Genomic DNA, 21,317 nt, shown 5'->3' on the forward strand with positions numbered 1-21,317 from the left:
TTAGATGCAATTTCTCTTCATTACAAAAATCACCACATTTCAGAAAGTTACGTTCTTTGCTGGCTCTGTTGCATTTTGGGATATCCTGAGGTTGTGAAAGGACAATGTAAAGTCAATTTCTTTCCTATTTAAAGGCAGAAGTACCGCAAACCCTGCACACTTTAAAACTGGCCCTGGTTAAAAGGAAATGGAACATTATCCGCGGTAACATTGGGGTTTGGATCTTACACTTCAGGAGGGTATGAAATACTTTGACCTCTGTCTTGCAGTTACACTAGGGAAATCCATATCAAATGTTCAGCCAAAAGTCCTGTACTTTGTTACAACATAATGCACTTCTGATGGAATAAACTGTGCATTGATCCCTAGAACAGCCTTGCAAAATCTTCAACTGACTATGAGATCAACAATAATCTTCCTTACAACATAACCTGTACTGAAAGTCTAACCTTCATTGAACAGTTAACACGGATTTTCTGAGGCCCCACATGCCACCAAAGTATATCAGACAATCAACCCTAAAAATTCATTGGGTAATAAGCATGGTTTTCATTCAAGAAGAAAATTCCAAAAAGTAATGTGAGGAAACATAATTTCAGGTAAAGATATTTCTCTATTGCATTTCTCAGCCAGGTTTATATATAATCATTTTATCAATAATTGTGAGCATGGAACAGCACCCACTGGACCTGTTAAATATCAACAGTTTTCCAATGGCCATCCAGGAACTAGAAGGAAACCAAAACCTGCTAGTCAGTAGAACGTCTCCCTAACTCAGCCCATGCTTGATCTCAGCTAAGCGCATCTCAGGGTTTCCACCTAATCTCAGTTGAGAATCCTACCTAACATAAAAGGATAACAATTCTGAAAATCCACTTATAAATGTTCAATGCTCTTGAACAGGATTTCTCTGTGTGCCATTATCACGCAGGTGTTAACCTGTTTATTTAACATGCGTCGATCATACCAAGCAAAAATGTCTACCCTAAAGTGTTCTTAGACTTTCGGTTCAGCACCAACAATTATTAAAGAAACAACCTTGCATTTATATAGATAGAGCTTTTTATATCCCCATGATGTCCAAAGTGTTATGTAACCAATGAAGTCTTTTTGAAATGAAGCTATTGTGAAATGTAGAGAAAAGTCACAGATCATTTGCACACATTAAAGGCCTGCAAACAGCAGTGACCAGTTCACCTGTTTTAATGGTGTTCGTTGAAAAATAAATATATTTTAGGGTACTGAGAGAAGTGCTCTGCCATTCTTCAAATCATGGCATGGGATGTTATGCATCCCTCTTAAAGTGAAGGTATGGACACGGTTTAATGTCTTCACCAAAAGATTGTACATCTGACAGCATTCCCTTGATGCAGCATTGAAATATCAACCTACTATAGGCTTAAATGTTTGGAGGGGCTTTGAACCCAAGATCATCTGACTCAAGGCAAGAGTGTTACCACTGAGCCAAGGCTAACATCTACGAAGGTGGGAGACAAAGATGGGGAAGTGTGCTACACTGAAAACACTTTTGCTGGTACATCATTAAAGTGGAGCGAGGGAGCCTTATTCCATATCTAATCCACTCTTTATTGATCTTGCCAAAAATCAAGAAGTACTTGGTCCCCGAACAGTGACTATTTTGATCAGTGTTAAAAAATTCTTTCAAAATTCTTCATCTTCGGTACAATCCTGTCCTCCTGTAGTAGTCTTCGTTTTTATCCCCCCCATGCCACGTGAATCTTCTCTGTAATATTTTGTAATAAGATTATATCTGTGTTCATTCTATTTTATTCCCTTGGTAGCTCTACAATATAAGATAAGCACAGCATGCCTCGAAGTCCAACCTCAAGTGAAGATGAGATGGCACAGAGCATTTCTGATTATTCTGTTGAATCTGAATCTGACAGCTCCAAAGAAGAAACAATCTATGACACCATCAGGGCAACAGCAGGGAAGCCCATCATCAGGATGGATGACATCCAGAGCAATACATTGGTCATCAGAATCGTCATCCCTGACTTGCAGCAAACGGTAGGAACCTCATCATTGAATCCTTTCTTTTGATAAGATGGTGCCAACAAAGGAAACACCAGCAGTAAGTAAAATCCAAAATGAAATTCGTATGCATGACACGGTGTTAGAAAACACTGGATTTATTCAGGCTAGGCAGTTATAAGAAATAAGAGCAGAAGGAGGGCCATACACCCCCACGAGATCATGCCTGATCTTTAATCTCAACCCCACTTTCCTACCCTCTCCTCATATTCCTTGATTTAATTAAAATGTGAACATAATTGGGACTTTCTCCAGCAAGGAGAGAGTCAAAATTTCATGGGCTGAATTTTCAGACCCTGCCAAAGTTGGGAATCAAGGTAGATGGGACCCGAAAATACCGACACTGGCCGGCATGCTTGTTACCCTACCAAGTTCCTGCCCTGGCTATTTTTGCCAGTATTTGGCACCAGCAGGGCACCTTACACTCTTCCTACCCCCCCACCCCTTCCCCTCCCACAAGGCAGGTAGCTAATGAGGCTGATTAGGAGCTTTGCTAACTATAGTTGCCTCCAATCTCCAGACATGACGAGTGGCAGTTTAACTGCTTGGAGGTGGACACCCAGCAGCAACACGCCCACCCTGCCTGCCCAGGTATGGGTACAGCCCTGTAGAGGGATTCTTCCATGCACCCCCCCACCACCCCCATAGTGGTGGCCTAGCCACTGAATCTGAGTTTTATTTAAACTTAAATAAAGGATACCGAGAGGGCACCTCCAAGTTGAAGCATCCTCTCAGTTCCTTACCTTTTAATGCAGCCTGCCGCTCCCCTCAAGCTGGAAGGCATCTGATTGGCTCTCCAGCTTCTAGAGACCGCCTACCACCCTGAACTGGACAGGGAACCCATCTCCATGCCAATTAGGGGTCGGCTCTGTGAAAATCCCCAACATGGACTGTTGCCCCCCAGGGGCAGATTCAGGACCCAGGAACAGTTTGGGCTCCCCTTTCCCACCCCCAGAGAGACCTCCACGCCTCAATTGACCACTGAGTTGTGCATCATGAAATCCTATAGGTTATGTAAAAAATTCCAATATAAAACTCAAAGAAGTCATGTAAAAGCCCTTTTGCTCATCCCCCACAAAGGTAAATTAGGCTTGAAATAAAAGTTATATTTTATGTAATTAAATACATGTAAGAATATTTCCTCCCCCTCTCCGCTACCCCTCAGCTAAGTCAGCACTCATCAAACTCCAATTTTAGAGTGAATTTGTAAGAAAGACAGTGCTTGAGCTGAACAGCTAAGGTTGTAAGCCCCTTAGAACTCTTGGACTGTAGTTTGGACACCACTGTTCTGAAAGTGTTATAATTGTAAATTTGACATTTAAAGTAATGACTTTGCTACAGTATTAGAGATTTCTTTACAAGCCTTACCAAGCTATTAACATGAAAGGTACTGTTAATGCGAATGCCACACGTTGATAGAGGATTCACAACAGAAACAGCATGGTTCAGTATTTTTACAATAAATGGACCCAAGGAAATAACCCAAGCATCAAATTCACCAGGGTATTTGACGTATCTAGCTAACAGTTATAATCCTACTGTGTCTTTCATTTACATCATAGTAGTGTGTTTGGACAGCTATTTAAGAAATCGTTTGGAACCTTTGCAAGAAACATATTGGCTATGGGCTATGGCTAAGAATAGAAACATGGACCAAATAGCTACTATCAAACTGAGCAGGCCAAAATGATCGGCACTGAAGGAAAAATGACAAGGGGACTCCATTGGACGGAAGGCCTGCTTCTTTCATGCCTGCACTAAAGATGGCATGTGCTGAGATCCAGTCCTCTGTGGGATTTGTTGTATTCAGCTCAGCATTGAATTGGGGTAAACATGACTCTCCATCAATGTGGTGCAGGTGGTCATGCACATCCTATGTCTTCAGGTATGGATATGGATGTTGTTTCCAAGCTCACTCTGCAGCAGTTTTACCAAATGTAAGTATAATAAAACTTGTCTTAATTCTCAAAAAAAAAACCATTCACTTGTTCATATAAGGTATCAGCGGAATTGTTTAACTAAAATAAACTGTGGGCGGAATTTTGCGGCCCCATTGCGGCAAGGGCGGGGCCGGAAAATGCGACGAGCCGTTCAAAGGTTCATTGACCGTGGTGGGACTGGAAAATCCGGGTTTTCCAGTCCTGCCGCCGTCAATGGACCTTTGAACGGCTCGCAGCATTTCCCAGCCCCACCCCCGCCACAACGGGGTCGTAAAATTCCACCCTGTATAACCTTAGCCTATTCTTTGTTACGGTAACATAATGGTCAACTCAATTACAAAGCGTTTTTAGTTGTCCCATCTCAGCGCCAGTGGAACAATATGGAACTGACAACCACCACTTTGAAAAGGTTAATTCTCAGGAGATGGGTATCACTAGCATTTATTGTCCATACTTAGTTGTCCTTGAGAAGGTAATGGTGAGCCGCCTTCTCAAGCCACTGCAGTCCATGTGGTGAAGATACAACCACAGTGCTGTTAGGTAATAAGTTCTTGGATTTGACTCAGTGACAGTGAAGGAATGGCGATATGGTTCCAAGTCAGGATGGTATGTGACTTGGAGGGGAACTTGGGGAGGTGGCAGTGGTCACATGCACTTGCTACCCTTGCCCTTCTAGGTGGCACAGGTCATGGGTTCAGGAAGTCCTGTCCAAGGAGCCTTGGTGATTTGCTGGGAGACAACCTTTGTCTTGGTTTCAGCACATTACCTTGTGTTGAATGTTTGATGAATAGACAGTCATAGGCTGTGTAAACATGTTAATTCATTTAATTTCTTGCCATAATTTCCTGTATTTTAAGCTGTCTTGTTATCTTTTTTTTCCTTTTGCTGTCATAAGCTAACTGTTCTATTTAACCAAAACAAAAAATGCTGGAAAAACTCAGCTGGTCTGACAGCATCTCTGGAGAGAAAGACAGAGTTAACATTTCGAGTCCATATGACTCTTCTTCAGAGTTTCAGATCTTCTGCATATCGACTCACAGAATCACAGTGCAGAAGAGGCCCTTCGGCCCATCGAGTCTGCACCAACACGTGAGAAACACCTGACCTACCTACCTAATCCCATTTACCAGCACTTGGCCCATAGCCTTGAATGTTATGATGTGCCAAGTGCTCATCCAGGTACTTTTTAAAGGATGTGAGGCAACCCGTCTCCACCACCCTCCCAGGCAGTGCATTCCAGACTGTCACCACCCTCTGGGTAAAAAAGTTTTTCCTCACATCCCCCCTAAACCTCCTGCCCCTCACCTTGAACTTATGCCCCCTTGTGACTGACCCTTCAACTAAGGGGAACAGCTGCTCCCTATCCACCCTGTCCATGCACCACATAATCTTGTACACCTCGATCAGGTTGCCCCTCAATCTTCTCTGCTCCAATGAAAACAACCCAAGTCTATCCAACCTCTCTTCATAACTTAAATGTTTCATCACAGGCAACATCCTGGTGAATCTCCTTTGCACCCCCTCCAGTGCAATCACATCCTTCCTATAATGTGGCGACCAGAACTGCACACAGTACTCCAGCTGTGGCCTCACCAAGGTTCTATACAACTCCAACATGACCTCCCTACTTTTGTAATCTATGCCTCGATTGATAAAGGCAAGTGTCCCGTATGCCTTTTTCACCACCTCACTAACATGCCTCTCCGCCTTCAGAGATCTATGGACACACACACCAAGGTCCCTTTGTTCCACAGAACTTCCTAATGTCATGCCGTTCATTGAATACTTCCTTGTCAAATTACTCCTTCCAAAGTGTATCACCTCACACTTTTCAGGGTTAAATTCCATCTGCCCCTTATCTGCCCATTTGACCATCCCGTCTATATCTTCCAGTAGCCCAAGACACTCAACCTCACTGTTAACCACCCGGCCAATCTTTGTGTCATCCGCAAACTTACTAATCGTATCCCCCACATAGTCATCTATGTCGCTTATATAAATGACAAATAATAGGGGACCGAGCACAGATCCCTGTGGTACGCCACTGGACACGGGCTTCCAGCCACTAACACAACTCGAAATGTTAACTCTGTCTTTCTCTCCACAGATGCTGTCAGACCTGCTAAGTTTTTCCAGCATTTTTTGTTTTTGCTTCAGATTTCCAGCATCCGCAATATTTTGCCTTTATCTTAGTGTTCTATTTAACCTGTTGTTTTCTCCTGAAGTTTTATACAATGGAATTAAGTTGTTATAATATGTATTTTAAAAATATAGATAATTTGACATTATAGCACATCAACGAAGGATTTCTGAAGTGGATCTGAGACTAGATTTTCTAATTTACCATTATTTTAATGCCCAATGTTATTCCCAGGTGTAATTTCTTAAAACCTACCATAAAAATAAACAGCTGTGGCTACTTTCTTTAGGGGGAGTTCTAACTCCCGACAGTCCTGCAAGTGGATTATAATGGCCAAGTCTCTTATCATTCCAGTCAGCTAGAAATAAAAAAAATGCAAGACCTTGTGGTAAGAGTAGGGGAATGGGGTCATTCTTTCAAAGAGATGGCACATGTATGATGGGCCAAATGGCCTCCTCCTGTGTAGCTATGATTCGATGATTGTTTTCTGCACATGGCAATACCTGATGAGTTTATGCCAATGTGTTTTATCCCACTTGGCAATTTACTTTTCCAAATGTTTACAACTGCAAATGTCCCACTACTGCACTCATGAGAATCATTTAGTGACATTTTGGGCTCCTTTTTCCTGTTTGTTTTACACAGCTGCTCCAGAAGCTACATCTGGAGCTTTGCTGAATGTCGAATCTAGAGACAGTCCTGTCTGGTGAACAGAAAGAGGCCATTTGGCCCATCAAATCTGCACTAGCTCTTTTGAAAGGCAACCTGGTTAAGTCCCCCCTCCCTAGTCTTTCACCATATCACTGCGATTTTTCCTTTTACAAGTATTATCCATTTCTCTTTTGAAAACTACTACTGAATCTATGTCCTGTGCATTCCAATTCCTAACCACTTGTATAAAAAAAAAGTTGTCCTCGTGTTGCCTTTAGTTCTTCTGCTAATCACCTTAAATCTGTGCCCTCTGGTTATCCATCCTGCAGCCACTGGAAAAAACACTTCTATTTCTTTATAAGTGCTCTTGACCAGTAGTTGGATAACTTTCCCTTAGGATCTAAGTTTTACAACTAGATTTCAAAGTATCTAATTAAATATCATTCCTCACGGTATTTTTGGTGTCTTTTAAGCAGCTATTAAATTCTGCTCAGACCCCCGGGTGATTCTGACTTGGAATATATATCTGCAATGCTGCTGCCAATTGCTCTTCCATCTATGTGGCATTTCTTTACTCTTATACTACTTAAGATGACTGTGCCCCAGATTCCTATAATAGAGGACTAAAGAATATAAGCAGCAAATCCTCCTCCAAATTCAAAAGCTTCATCTCCACCAAAAGCATTACTACAAATCTTTTTACCTATGTGTGGAAATAAAAATACTGATTGCTGCCCTGATTTGTAAATTTCCTGTCCTAGGTCATACCATATCCCTGAGTATTGTAATTCTTTCTGTTACCAGCCAATTAAACTATATTCACAAAATCAGGGACAAAATAAGAGGCAGACCCTTAAAGGGATACTGCAAAAGAAAAATAAATCACAAAGGAATCTTACAACATCAAATCAAAATGTGATTAGAGGCACCAGTAAAGCAACCCGGTCCCTGCAGTACCCACTGAGAACGGAAGACTGGCTACACCGCGTGCTCTCTCTCCAGGGACACCTGGCCGCGAAGGTAGCCACGGAACCTGAGTATTGTAGGTGTACAGGAGCAAAGGGAAACCTATTTTTTCTCTCAATGTCTCTCTCTTGCCATTTCCCTTACTATCTTTTTTGCATCCTCACTCTCACCATGTATCTCTCACCCTCTCTGTTTCTTTCACCATCACTTGCTCTTACACCACCCCACCCCCACCCCACTCATGTGTCCACTCTCTGGCTTGCTTTATCTCATCCTCTCTTGCTGGCCCTCTCGTTCTCTCTCTCTTGCTGGCCCTCTGTCTTTTGTTTACCCTTTTTCTCTCTTGCTCTCTTTTGCTTTTGCCCTTTCTCTCACTCCCCCTCTCTTTCACCCTCTATCGCTCGTCCTCTTTCACATGACTTCTCTCATTTGCCTGCTATCTTTCACCCTCTCTTGCTCACCCTTTCTCTCACCCTCTCTTTCTGGCTCAGTCTCTCTCTGTCACTTATCCCCTCTCACTCACCCTGAAATTCTCCACAGGGTCTCAAATTATCTGGTACTTTTTTTGAAAAGTAGTTGCCATGTGACAATGTTTCTCCAAGCGCATTCTCCTAAGCAGGGTGAAGAAACTTCTCATGGTACATCTGTCACGCACACATGTGCCAACTGAGAAGTCTAGTAAGAGCCAGCTACTGGTGTCACAAATGCTGACACAGTGCACAGAAAGCTGACAATTTCTGAAAATACACTTATACGACACATGAAGGCAAAGAGTTAGACTGAAAGTGAAGTAGGGTATTGGCTTGACGTAACTCCATGCATGCTCAATGCTTCATCACCGGCAATGCAACATACAGGAGCATAGTTAGCTGTAATAGTGATAAATAATTAAAAGGGGATGTGAGCATAGAGGGTGGGAGAATGTCATGTCCCCCTCAGAACATTAGCACCTGATTTGGTTTTGTTGGCGCCAGCTGTAATGTTAAGTATGTGCCTCAGCATAAATTTTTAATGAAGTAAAATCCAGTCCCTATTTCAGTTCCAAACCATGGCAAACCCACATGTACGATGACAGGAATTGTCATGTTAACCAAGTTAATGCATCCCAGTATCTGAGATAAAAGAAATGGCGGCCAATGTTGAAGGAAATAAACCTTCACATCAATGAAAGGGCATAGCATAGAAAGTTCCTTTTGAGGCAACTAAAACTGCTATTTTGCAGTTCTCCTTTAGCAGATTTTTATACAAACATTGAGTAAATGCACACATAGCTTGGGTAATCAGAAAAACATCAGCTCATATTAAATATTTCCGCTGCAGGTTTCTGTGAAACAAGCAATGGGAGAAGGTGACGTTTGATTGGTTCCAAATCTGACCTCTAACCTATATGGTTCCACTTCCTAAACGATCTATTCAGTTGGTTGATACCGGACATATTCTCCCACAGAATCCTTTGAAGATGGCAGGATAAGTTGATAAAACTGTTTAAGCTAAAAAGCAGACAAGATTCTTGGCTTTATAGAGACCTAGGATGAGAAATTCAAATATGTAGCACCGTGTAATGAAGCAAGCTGGGCCCTGTTCTGGGGCTATTTAAAGGACCACTCCACAAATTGTAGCCAAGGTGCTTTTTACTTGTGCTCAATCAAAGTTGGTGGAAGCACTGTAGTGTGTTGGAGATGTCAAGGGAATAATGGAGCAGTCTGCTTACCATAGAGGAAGGAAAAATACTGGAATCCCTATTAAAGGAGAGGATAGAAGAACATCTAGAAAAGAAAAATACAATACTGAATAGCCAGCATGGATTTCAAAAGGGAAATCTTTACTTGACTAACCTTATTGAATTATTTGAGGAGTTGACAGACAGAGTAGACAGTGGTAACACGGTAGATGTAATTTATCTGGATTTTGAAAAGGCCTTTGATAAGATGCCACATGATAGACTAATGACTAAGGTTAGAGGATGCAGTTAGGGGACCAGTGGCAGAATGGATTGTTAGAAAGAAACAGAAAGCTGAAAATAGGAGTTAAAGAGTAAATTTAGAGTGGTAGAAGGTGGGAAGGGTTTTCCCACAAGGATTAATGCTGGGACCGCTGATGTTCACAATTTACATTAATGATTTGAACTTTGGAATCAAAAACACAATTTCTGTATTTGTAGATGACTGAAAAGACTACCACTCAATAAATGTTCAATGTATGTGTGATCACACCACAAAGCTCACCTGGGTGAACTATCCTGCCAGTATCTACAGTGCTTTTATCCTGCGACAATAGCAATCCCCACCATCTTCAAGCCTCTGAGACACAATAGCTGCTCGGCAAGAAGGCCTACCCCTGCCACACATGGCATCTGACCTTTTGCTGCAATCCCACCATGCAAGGTCAGAACATCTTTATTGCCATGCAGCCAACCACAGCACTGTGGAGCAAGCTATCATGGTTCGCAAGCAAAGGTTTCACTGCTTAGATCACCCTGGAGAATTATATAGCATTGCGCTGGTGTGCTGCATCCTCCACAACCTTGCAATACTGAGGGCCCAGCCACTACCTCCTGGTATCCGGAGGCCACCACCAGAGAAGGGTGAGTAAGAGGAGGAGGATAAGAAAGAGGAGGAAGGAGGAGACCAGCTCTAGCACCTGCAGCTGGATGGAGTGAGGGGGACTGGAAGGCTTTGCTTCAGGTGAAATTCCCCACCCAAACATGGAGTCACCATTCCATGGCAGTACATCCTTTTCAGACTCCCCATCACTAAGTCCCTTGGCTCACACCATTCAATAAAGGCCAACGTCAATAAACCTTTACTCAACAACTTCGTCCAGATGACAGCATTTTAATTGGTTCCTGACCAGATGATCAGGGTTTTGTGTGGTAACAGTGCAGGCAGAACAGCTCCTAGCCTGCAAAGAGGGAAGACCTGAAACTTCTCTTTCCTGTGTTGGTAAGATTCCAGCAATTTTTCCATAATAGCTAGCTGGCTATCCCTCACATCTCTGTAACCTGCCTTCTCTGAAAACCCCTGTCAAGTGGAAAAGGGGAAAATCACCAGTAGAGACATTGAAAAGCAAGTTTTTCAACCAGTGAACCACAGACTGAAAGTGCTGGGAGACCACCTCATGTCATCAATAACAAACTGCAAGGAATTTCTTTTAATTGAAGACATCAATCAAAATCAACCCATCTAATCCTGGATTGGTGCTATTGATCTCACTCTTAAAATCCATGTTTTGAGTGTCTTTTGTGTTTGTATATAGAGGTATAAGAAGGGGTAGAGTTCAAGTTATAATGTGAGAAGTTAACAGTTTATATTTCTTTCTTTTGCCACGAGTTAAAGACAATCTGTTCAATAAACAGTTATTTACCTATTAAGTTTACAAACCTTGTGCTCATATTCTGTTAACTTAAATTAAACTGTTCGGTAAAATTGGGACACTCTGGTGGTTTGGTCAAATTTTTCACATCTGTCATTGCTCGGGGATCAGTGGGGCTTAATATTACAGTGCACTATCCCCAGTGAGTCGTGACAACAGTGGAGCCGGGGACTGCCATACTCCTGGCAGGCCTGTCAATGCACCAAGATTCTTGGTGTGCATCGTCGTCAGTGTTTCTCTATTGTTTGTCTCCCAACAAGTTCCTCACCTGAGTCTCTTACAGCAGAACCAGTGTGCGACCCTTGCCCCTGGTACACGAGCTGACCTATTCCCCTGTCCTGGCTGTAGTCCACACATGCTGAGTGACTCACCAGGTGCAGACCCTGACTCTATTACCAATCTCTAATGTTTGCACATTGCCAGTCTCTGAGCTGGTCACGGTGAGTGTAAGCTCTAGTGATGGTCCTTCTGCCTCAGAGCTCTCTTGTTGCACTGGTCTTTCTGCCTGAGGCTACCCTGGTGACCAGGTGGTAATTATTGACCATCTAAAAGCCTAAGGGGAGTGGAGAGGTGTGAGAAGGGGCAGTGGGGTGGGGTGGGAAACAGAATTTCCAAGGTCACTTGCATTTTTCATTTCATGGCTCCTTTCAAGGTGAGGGTATGGAGTGAGTGGAGGAGATGCATAAAAGACAGTAACTTACCATGGCATTGGGGCCAATAATTCTATTCACTATTCACTGAGGAGATGAAACTATACTAGACCTCTACCAGTCCTGTGGGTTTCCCTCCTCTTTGGGGTGACCTTCTCTTGCATATGGGAGGGCAGAATGGCAGTGGCTGTGTGTCAGTGGGCGATGTGCCTGCCATAGTTGAACACTGTAGGCTTGCGGAGGTGTGTGGAGGTCTGTTTGTGTGTGGCTGGCCTGATTGGTTGAGGTGTCGTGTAAGGATGTTAAAGTGGAGTCCTCAGTGTCAGGGTGTGCTGCTGGGTGAGTGACGGGGGTTTGGTGCATTGAGCAGTGTGTGTACCTGGGTGGTAGTGTGGTGGGTGTGAGATGTGACATGCGAATGCATTCATTCACCTTGGCTGCCCGAGTGAGATCATTAAACTTTTATCAGCGCCATGTTCCGGATGCCACGCTCTGGGCATTAACCACCTTCCCATTCCCTTCTTGATGGGCTTCCTGCTCCTGGCAGAAATGGGTCTCCTTCCTGGTCTTAGGGGGTAGGTGGGAAGCCCACAATCAACCATGATCATATTGAAAGGTGGAGCAGGCTCGAAAGACCATATGGTCTTCTCCTCTTCCTGTCTCGTGTGTCCTTGTGGCCTCCGCCTGTCTGGCCAGTGCATCCAAGGCAGTGTCACTAAAACAAGAGCCCGTTCTCTGATATGGGGGTTGGGGTGGGGGGGGGGTGGGGGTTTGGGCAGCTGTTCTCCTCTTCCACATTGCTTCAGAGTAATTATCTTGCAGCGCATTGTTGCTTCTCTTTTATAAGGACTGCGCCGTTCAAAATGGAAGGCTGCCTGGAGCAGGTGGTTTCTTTACAGCATTACTCAACCCCCTGTGGTGCACGGGCAGGTCAACATCACGGCCTCCAGTGACGAAAAATCAAGGCGAATGAATTTCTAGTCCCTAGACTTTATTTAAAGGAAGTTATTCAGGGGCTTACAGTGAAAACAGAAGTGATAAATCAAAGCCAATTCTTCTTGTGAAAAGGGGAGACGTTGCTTAAGTATATTACAGAGAGGGAAATGTGGAATATGCTATATGTAGAAGCACTTTGAGGAAACTTTAAGGTCCACCAAGAGTGATTGACAGCATAAATGAAAATTGTCTGGAACAAAGAAGATGGTGTAAATTGAATAAAGTAGCAGCTTGATAGGAAATTGTGAGAGATAATTAGGGCTGGGAATTGTTTGAACTGTACAGCTATGGTTTTCAGTGAGAAAAATGGATCTTTTCAGTGAGTGAGAAATTGTCCCGTGTGGTGCCATTTGAAGCAGCACAATGGGCACAATTGCACCAATCGGTGCTTCCCAGCACCACAAGCCACTTACTGTGCATCCCACATGCCATTCCGTTACAAGGTCCCCACACATGGGGGCATTGTGTTGGAAGGTTGCGCATGGATATAATCCTGAGGTAATGCAGCCCATCTAGCTGATGAAATGCCAGGCGTCCTAACTTGGAGAGCAAATGTGCAGGCAATGCATTCCTGAGTTACACTGCAAACAATAAGTGTGACGATGCAAGATGGACCCTTGCGGGAGTGTTATTTAATGAGCCAAGTACCAAAAATTGCAGATAAGGAACCTTGCAAGTTTGGAACTTTTCTATTGGAAAGTGTCTGGGAGTAATTTGGGCTGTTTTTGGTGGTGTTTTGGTTTCTTCTTGGATTTGCAGGGAATGTTGCTACATCCTCATGGTGAGGGCAGAGGAGAAGGTGAGCTGTCCACTGAAAGGACGCAAAAGCATGGAGGCAGTGGTGGAAGTGCCTCTGGGTCTTCAGCAGGACAGGGAGATGGAGCAGAGGCTGTACAGAGGGGAAGTTCTGCATGATATCCTCTGCCAAGTTGAAACTGGGAATCTCTGTGCTTCTTGACAGTGAAAGAAGACTGTCTGTCAGGCCAGCCAATGTACTCAGCATCTCAGTGTGCATACCCATTCAGCCACAGCTTTTTTTCCACTCAGTTCACAGAGTTGCTAGCAAGCTAAGGGATTCGCCACCAACTGATATCGTCAAGTTAGGACGCCTGCCATTTCATCAGCTAGATGGACTGCATTATATCAGGATAGTATCCATGCACAACCTCCCAACACAATGCCCCCATGTGTGGGGACCTTGTAACGGAATGGCATGTGGGATGCACAGGAAGTGGCTTGTGGTGCTGGGAAGCATAGATTGGCGCAATTGCGCCCATTGTGCTGCTGCAAATGGCACCAGACGGGACAATTTCTCACTCACTCTGAAAAGATCCATTTTTCCCACTGAAAACCACAGCCGTACAGTTCAATTTCATAACTACCACTTTATCAGCACGGTCTGTTGTGTTTTATGCCTCGGAGATATGCAGAGATGACAAGGAAGAATTGGTATTTACTACAGAGTACACAATGAGCTCACATTGTTTGATGACAATTGTATCAAATGCAGAAATCAAGTAGTTACCCTGAAAGTGCTACGGCAATGTGTATTGTATCTTGCCCACGGAGGACATTTTTAAGAAGAAACAACAATCCTGTGAAGCAGTTTAGTGGCCAGCAATAGATCACCACATAGAAGAGTTCAGTAGAAACTATGTAGCATGTACACTCAGTGAAAAATCTGTTAAACCGTGTGCCGCACTTCGACAACCAATCCCATCGCCAGCAAATCCATGGCAACAACTCCAAGTTGATCATTTTGGAGAAGTGCAAGCAGCCTCTAGCAATCAATGTTATTTTCTTCTTGTTCATGGTCTACATAGTAAATGGCCAGAAATCACTACAACAAATTCCATAACTACCACTTTGTCCATTGACATCTTAGACAAGTTATTTCCAAAATGGGGTTTGCTGGTGGCTATCACTACAAACAATGGGCCACAGTCTTTTTTCCACTCAGTTCACAGAGTTGCTAGCAAGCTAAGGGATTCGCCACCAACTGATATCGTCAAGGAGAGATTTGGCCACAGGATGAGAATCTAAAAGATACACTGCAGGACCTCACCAAGCCTCCTTAGACAGCACCTTCTGAACCAACAATCACGACCATTTAGATGGACAAGGGCAGCAGTTGGTGGGAACACTACCACCTGGAAGTTCCCCTTCAAGCTACTCACCTTCCTAACTTGGAAATATATCACTGTCCCTTCACTGTCGCTGGGTCAAAACCCTGGAATTCCCTCCCTAACAGCACTATGGGTGTACCTACACCACATGGACTACAGCAATTCAAGAAGGCAGCTCACCACCACCTTCTCAAGGGCAACTAAGGATGGGAAATAAATGCTGGCCTAGCCAGCGGTGCCCACATCCCATGAATAAATTTTTTAAAAAAAATTTAAATCAATGCCTTGTTGGACAGGGAGCCAGTCAGCGAGCACATGGATGACATGTGAACAGGACATGGTGCAAGATTAATCATTGAAGTTCATATTTTCATTAAAGTGAATATATGTCAGATTGCTGATGCCCCTGCTTAAATCATGTTACACGTGTGACGGATGCAACTGTAAACAATGACAAAGTGTGTTTTTAAATGTATTCTAAATCATCGCTTCAAAAACTATTTTCTAATAAGACCTCATTTTAACACTTGAAAATTAAGGCAACCTGTTAAGAATATGCAATATCATGATTCATATGTTTTATGAATATAACTTTTATTTTGGGAGTTGAATTTTTTTAAATGTAAACAATGAAAACTCTCGGGTTGAGAAGCTGGCAAACAAAGTCTAGAGTAATTGCAGCTCAAAGGATGGTCTATATTTATTCACTAAGGTCAGAGCGGGAAATGCAAAAAACCCTAAACAATGGGTGATTCCCTTTCTGAGTCTCGTTGGAGACAAGATGTCCACAGGTGTCTCCAAAAGGGGTTTAAATTATTCATGTGAGTCCCAGAATAAATGGGCTGTTTTGAAGGTAAAATGAATTAGTTTGTATCCTTATCTGGGACATCCCAGGTATGCTATGTTGCTATGGATATATGTTCTGCAGGGAGCTCCCCCTTTGTTTTGGGTTTATCTGTGCGATTTCTGATAGAAACAGGCAGTCAGCTAGGGGACAGCTTTGAGAAAGGCAATTGAAGACTGGGTCGGAAGCTGTAAAGAAGCTGTGGTCAAAAGCAGAGGGCTATTAGAAATCAGGGATGCTTCTGAGTTGGAGTCACTAAGCAAGAATGCAGCAAGGCCTGAGCTTGAGTTGAGGTGTCCACAACAGTGAGATGCTGAAGGAAAGTTGGAGGGTTACTTAGCCCAATGCTAGTGAAAGGACCCCAAGAAATCTCATATTTCAGAGAATGGTGGGAGAATCAGTGAATTCCTGAGAGCTGTGGCACACCTTGGTTTGGTTCCAGGAGAAGTGAAAGAACCGTCAAGATCCTGTAAAGTATAGGAAAATACATGGGGTGGAAATAAAAGTAAAATGAGGAGTGTCCTGTTGAGACTTTCAGGCTTTAAAAATATGTTTATGAAATAAAGTGTTGTTAGTAGTAATTGCTTTGTTTAATTCTTGTTTAAGATCTGAAACCTTGTGGTGTAATTATTTCACTTAATAAATGAGAGTTCAAATTCCTTTTTAAAAAATTAATGGTCTCAACCAAGATCATAACAAACCCCAGATGCCAACAAAAACAAAACAGCAATAAAGCAGCATTGTAAGATTCAGTATATAATTATAAAAGTCCAGATATTATTGATCAACATATAATAAATACATCATATAAAAATGAAAATTTGTGATGAAAATCCTGGGCCCTGGGGTGGAGAGCAGGTGCTTTTTACCCTTCATGTCTGGTCTGGTGGAGTCCAGCTTGGTGGGGGCAGTGGGGGGGTTCTTGACTTTGGTCGTTCCTTATTTAAGTAAGAAATGTTCAATAGTTTGTGGACAGTATGTTCTGCTAGGTTGCAGTTCCATGGGTTGCTGCTGTCTCTGGTGTCTTGCCCAGCTAATTCCTGTGTGAGTTTGGGAGCTCTGTGCTGGTGGCTCATTGGCTGTGGAGGACGGGCTGGTCCAACAGCGCCTGCGGAACTCATTTCCAGGCAGGGTCACTAAATAGCAATCTGGGCTTTTTAAAATTCTCGCGTGTAGGTTTTCCTTCCTGGCACAGACACTGAGGCAATTCTAACATCTTAACTAGAGGATTTAACAGCAAATATCAAAAGAGGGAGACAAATAAGTTCATTTAATTTTTTATCATAAATATTTAATTAATAAAAAGGTCAGTATTTACAGTTTACATTTCTCATCAAAAAAGAGAAAATTGGTAACATATTTTGGAATTGTTTGTGATCAGTTCCATGGGGTTGGGAGGTGTTAGCGCTGGAGGGGTTGGACGTTGCTAGCTTGGCTTCTCCTGCAGTTGGCAAGCAATAGGTGCTGGTCATTTGGGCTTACGTATGGGCATCTGATTGGGCAAGGTGTGGTTGCGTTCTGCAGTCCGCAGTATGTGTGCGGGTCAGCATTCTTTGTTGGGAAAGGATTGGGAGCCACAGAGCTTGGGGGCCCTAATCAGGTTGGGTTCTGACGGATTGGGCTTGGGGGAGTCGGGTGCTGTAAACTTAAACAAATTGCTTTTAAATCGACTAAATTGAGAGTAGAGAGAAGGGGGAAGAAACATAGGGAAAGGAAAAGGACAGCGCTGGAAAATCTCAACAGGCCTGGCAGGATCTGTGGAGGGAGAAACAGAGTTAACGTTTCGAGTCCAATATGACTCTTCTTCAGGACCAAACAGAGGCAGGAATAGGACGGGTTTTATGCTGTTAAAAAAACTGGGGAGGGACAGGTGAAGCAAAATTGAGGTCAAGGATAGGTTAGAGGGCAGGGAAGATTAAATGACAAATATGTCATGGAATACAAGGCAAATGGAGTGGTACTGATAGTATTAAAAAGACATAGCATTGGTCCAAAGTAGGTGTTAATAGCAGAATAGAGGTCAGCATTGCCTGAAAGCAAAGCAGCAGAATGTGTTACTAGCAAAATAAAGCTCAGCACTGTCTGAAAGCAAAGACATGAAAAGAATATACAGACTGGCACTTGGGGGAAAGAAATTCAAAATGGAGGACAGAGTTCTTGGTCTGAAGCTGTTGAATCCAATGTTGAGCCCAGAAGACTAAAGTGCCTAATCAGAAGATGTGGTGCTGTTCCTCCAGCTTGTGTTGGGCTTCACTGGAACATTGTAGCAGGCCAAGGACAGGAATGTGAGCATGAGATCAAGACGGTGAATTGAAATGGCAAGCAACAGGAAGATTGGGGTCATGCTTCTGGACTGAGCGAAGGTGTTCTGCAAAGTGGTCACCCAGAAAGAAAAAGGACTTTTTTTTACACCTGTTGAAAGTACCTCCTTTAAACTAACAGTGCGCTGCTATTTTCCTGTGAAGCTTACAGCAGCAAAAGAGCCATGTGAGGGGACAGCCAATCAGATGTCAAAAAGCAGTCACATTGCTGAACTGTTTGGAAGAAAAAAATTCACTGGTAGGACAATACGAGGGGTGGGAGATTAATGTGATTTTATTTCTCACGGCCCACTTGGGAACCACTGTTCTAAACGCTTCTGGCAGCTGACTTTCTTTTGCTTATTATAATAGCTTGAAAATGTTATTTCATATTAGATTGCTCATAATTTGTGAAAGGATTGTGTCATTATTAAAATTTGGAGGAAGTTTGTGAACAGAAGTCCTGAGTTAAACATGTTTTTTTCCAGTATTATCAGTATAGATATTGTTAAGCACAGTTGCGTATGTATGTGATTTAAAAAAAAGGAAAGATGCAAATAACAAAAGATTAAAGCACGATATATTTTTTGGACTTGTCTAACAGACAGTAAAGTCCATTTCTCTACATTGTAGAAAGAGGTTTATTTATGCCACTTTAGCTTTTATTTGTTAAGACACAAATTGGTCAGCAATTTGCAGCAAGGGAGAGATATCCCATGAATTGCAATTTGCCACAAGTTGTTGGACAATTTGACATCTCACACTCAACCTCCCCAGAATCTCCATGAAGTTATTGCGTCTGTGCATTCATTGCCCATTCAATGCACCACAGAAAGTTGAGCATAGTCATTAACACCATAAGTATGCTTTCAACTATGTGATAATTATTAATGATTACCAATCAATCTCTCTGGCCCCAAATATGCAATCAGTAATTAAAAGTTTGAAGCCTCATCCCTTCAGGTTTTGAATTGTTGTTGGAGATTTTAAATTGTGTAATTTTCTATTTTTACTCTTACTTAGCTTTTCTCCTCGAATTTTTCTTTCCCTCTTTATTTCTCTTTCTGTATCTGATTTGTCATTGAATTTACCCACTCTAATTTTCAGTCCTTTCTCATATTGTGCTCAAACTTATTCAAATTTCATCTTCTGGAAAAGATTTGCATTGAACACTTATGTGCTATAGGATCCCATTGAATATTTATGTCTTTTCAAGTATGCCTGATGCATGTGCCATGATGTAAAGTCAGGCTTTCTTGTATTTTTCCACAGTGGCAATGAATTCACGCACCATGAATTTCCTTGTCTGAAAGTCACTGTAATCTGCAAACCTAAATTGAATTTCATTCCATATTTTGTTCAGGAGCTTGTGATTTAACTGAGAATTGGCACATGGAAAAGTAACTAAACTCAAAAAAAAGTTACTGAAAGTGTTAAATTTGTGTTAACTTTTTAAAGTTTTAAGTACTAACCTGTTTACACCATTCAGAATCAAAACTGTGGTTATCCAGTCATGTGTCTGTCCATCAGTTGATACTAAGTGATAAGTTAGATTCTTTTTTCATTTGATAGGATTCCAAGATTTTTACTAATATTTTGCAACTTGGATGCGATGAGTTTGTCTGTTTGCAATTAGAATCATTAATCATTGATACCTTAATAAGTCAAATTCCATTTTTATAACGTGGGCTACTGGGATTTTTAACCAATATTTTGAGGATCGAGTGGCATGAACACCATAAACCAGTGACCGTGATCCTTAGTTAAAGTACGCATTTTGGGGAAGTGAAATGTGTTGAATTCATTGCACAGGATGAGTTGGTACCATTTTACTTTGCTATCTTTTACAGAAATGTATGAGATTTAATCCAGATGCCACTGTGTGGGTTGCCAAGCAACGGATCCTGTGCACCCTGAACCATAGTTTGAAAGATGTGCTGAATTATGGTCTCTTCCAACCAGCAAGCAATGGAAGGGATGGCAAATTTTTGGATGAGGAGCGCCTGCTCAAAGAATACCCCCAGCCAAACAACAAAGGAGTTCCCTCACTCGAGGTAACAGTGGCAACAGAGCCAATAGGTATCTGGGTCTTCCCTTACCTAATGACCCAACAAACATAGTAATTCTAATCATTGACATTATTGAATTTGGTGATTTGAGAAATTTTAAAAATTGACAGATCGAAAGAGAGAAATTTATATATCGACTCAGAACATCCCAAAGCACTTCACAGCCAATGACTTAATTTTCTCATAATGTGGGAAATGCCACACCCAATTGGTTTACAGTGAGCTCCCACAAACAACGAGATACATGTCCAGATGCTTATTTTAATGGTGTTGGTTGAGGGATAAACGTTGACTATGATGCTAGGGAGATGCTCCTGCTCTTCCTTGAATTGTGATGTGGGAGCTTTTATGTGGCCATCTAAGAGGGCAGGTGGAGCATTGGTTTGATATCTCATCTGAAAGGCAGCAACTCATTCAGTGCAGTGGTCCCATCATAGTGCACCAAAGTGCCAGCCTAAATCAAGTCTCTGGACTGGGACGTAGCTGACACTGAGACTGTTTCACTTTGGGTGCAATTTACTTCTATATTCGCATTTGAACCAATGTACATCAGGAGCATTCAATTTTTTTTTGTCTTTTTGGTGCTCATTCATAGGGTTCATGCGTCAAACTAAAAATCTATGGGGAGAATTTTAACCCTCTCTCTAGGTGAAGTTGGGTGTGGGGGGAAATGCTGTGGTGGAGTAGGAGGTAGCGCTGGTCTGTTCCCATCTTAATCTGGTTGACTGCAATTTTAAATTGTAATTCCACATTCTTCAAATGTGGAAATTTGACCCTGATGGCATTATTGAGACCTGACTGTTATTTTTACCTGAGACTTGAGTGGTGGTTCACTTCCTCAGGTCAAAGTTGCTGATGGTGGGTAGGGTGGTAACAATGATTCATTTCCTTAGCTCAAAGCTGCCAGGTATCCAGATCCAGAATGAGAAGAATAAGTTTAAAAATATATTTTTCTCTTTACAGGTATCCTCTTGGCCTATGGTCAGACTTGCCCCTTGCCACCATTGCCCTCCTACCTCCAACAACTATCAACACCTACACCCCCATCCATCTGTGATTACCACCCCCAAGCTCTTTGGTCTACTTTCTAAGTGACAGGGACCAGTCTTGCCTGGACCCTGTAGGTGACCTCTGAGCTGCCTGATTTTTCAAGCTGGGCAGTGCCTCCTGCCGGCTTCCTGGTTGATTTAATAAGGTAGATGCCAAGC

At 42.5% G+C, this 21,317-nt stretch overlaps 1 protein-coding gene across 3 annotated transcripts in view; it reads left to right on the forward strand.

Annotated features, from left to right (window-relative positions):
• The window catches only part of shank2b (SH3 and multiple ankyrin repeat domains 2b), a 1,028,817-nt gene that overhangs the window by 226,056 nt on the left and 781,444 nt on the right, over positions 1 to 21,317 (forward strand). For all 3 annotated transcript variants that reach the window (XM_078549478.1, XM_078549479.1, XM_078549480.1), the window contains exons 3-4: positions 1,803 to 2,031; positions 19,891 to 20,094. In XM_078549478.1, the coding sequence (XP_078405604.1) occupies positions 1,828 to 2,031; positions 19,891 to 20,094 (408 nt within the window). In that variant the 5' untranslated portion in view covers positions 1,803 to 1,827. The remainder of the gene's footprint in view (positions 1 to 1,802; positions 2,032 to 19,890; positions 20,095 to 21,317) is intronic.

This window comes from Cetorhinus maximus, chromosome 9, assembly GCF_964194155.1.
Source record: "Cetorhinus maximus chromosome 9, sCetMax3.hap1.1, whole genome shotgun sequence".
NCBI lineage: Eukaryota > Metazoa > Chordata > Chondrichthyes > Lamniformes > Cetorhinidae > Cetorhinus > Cetorhinus maximus.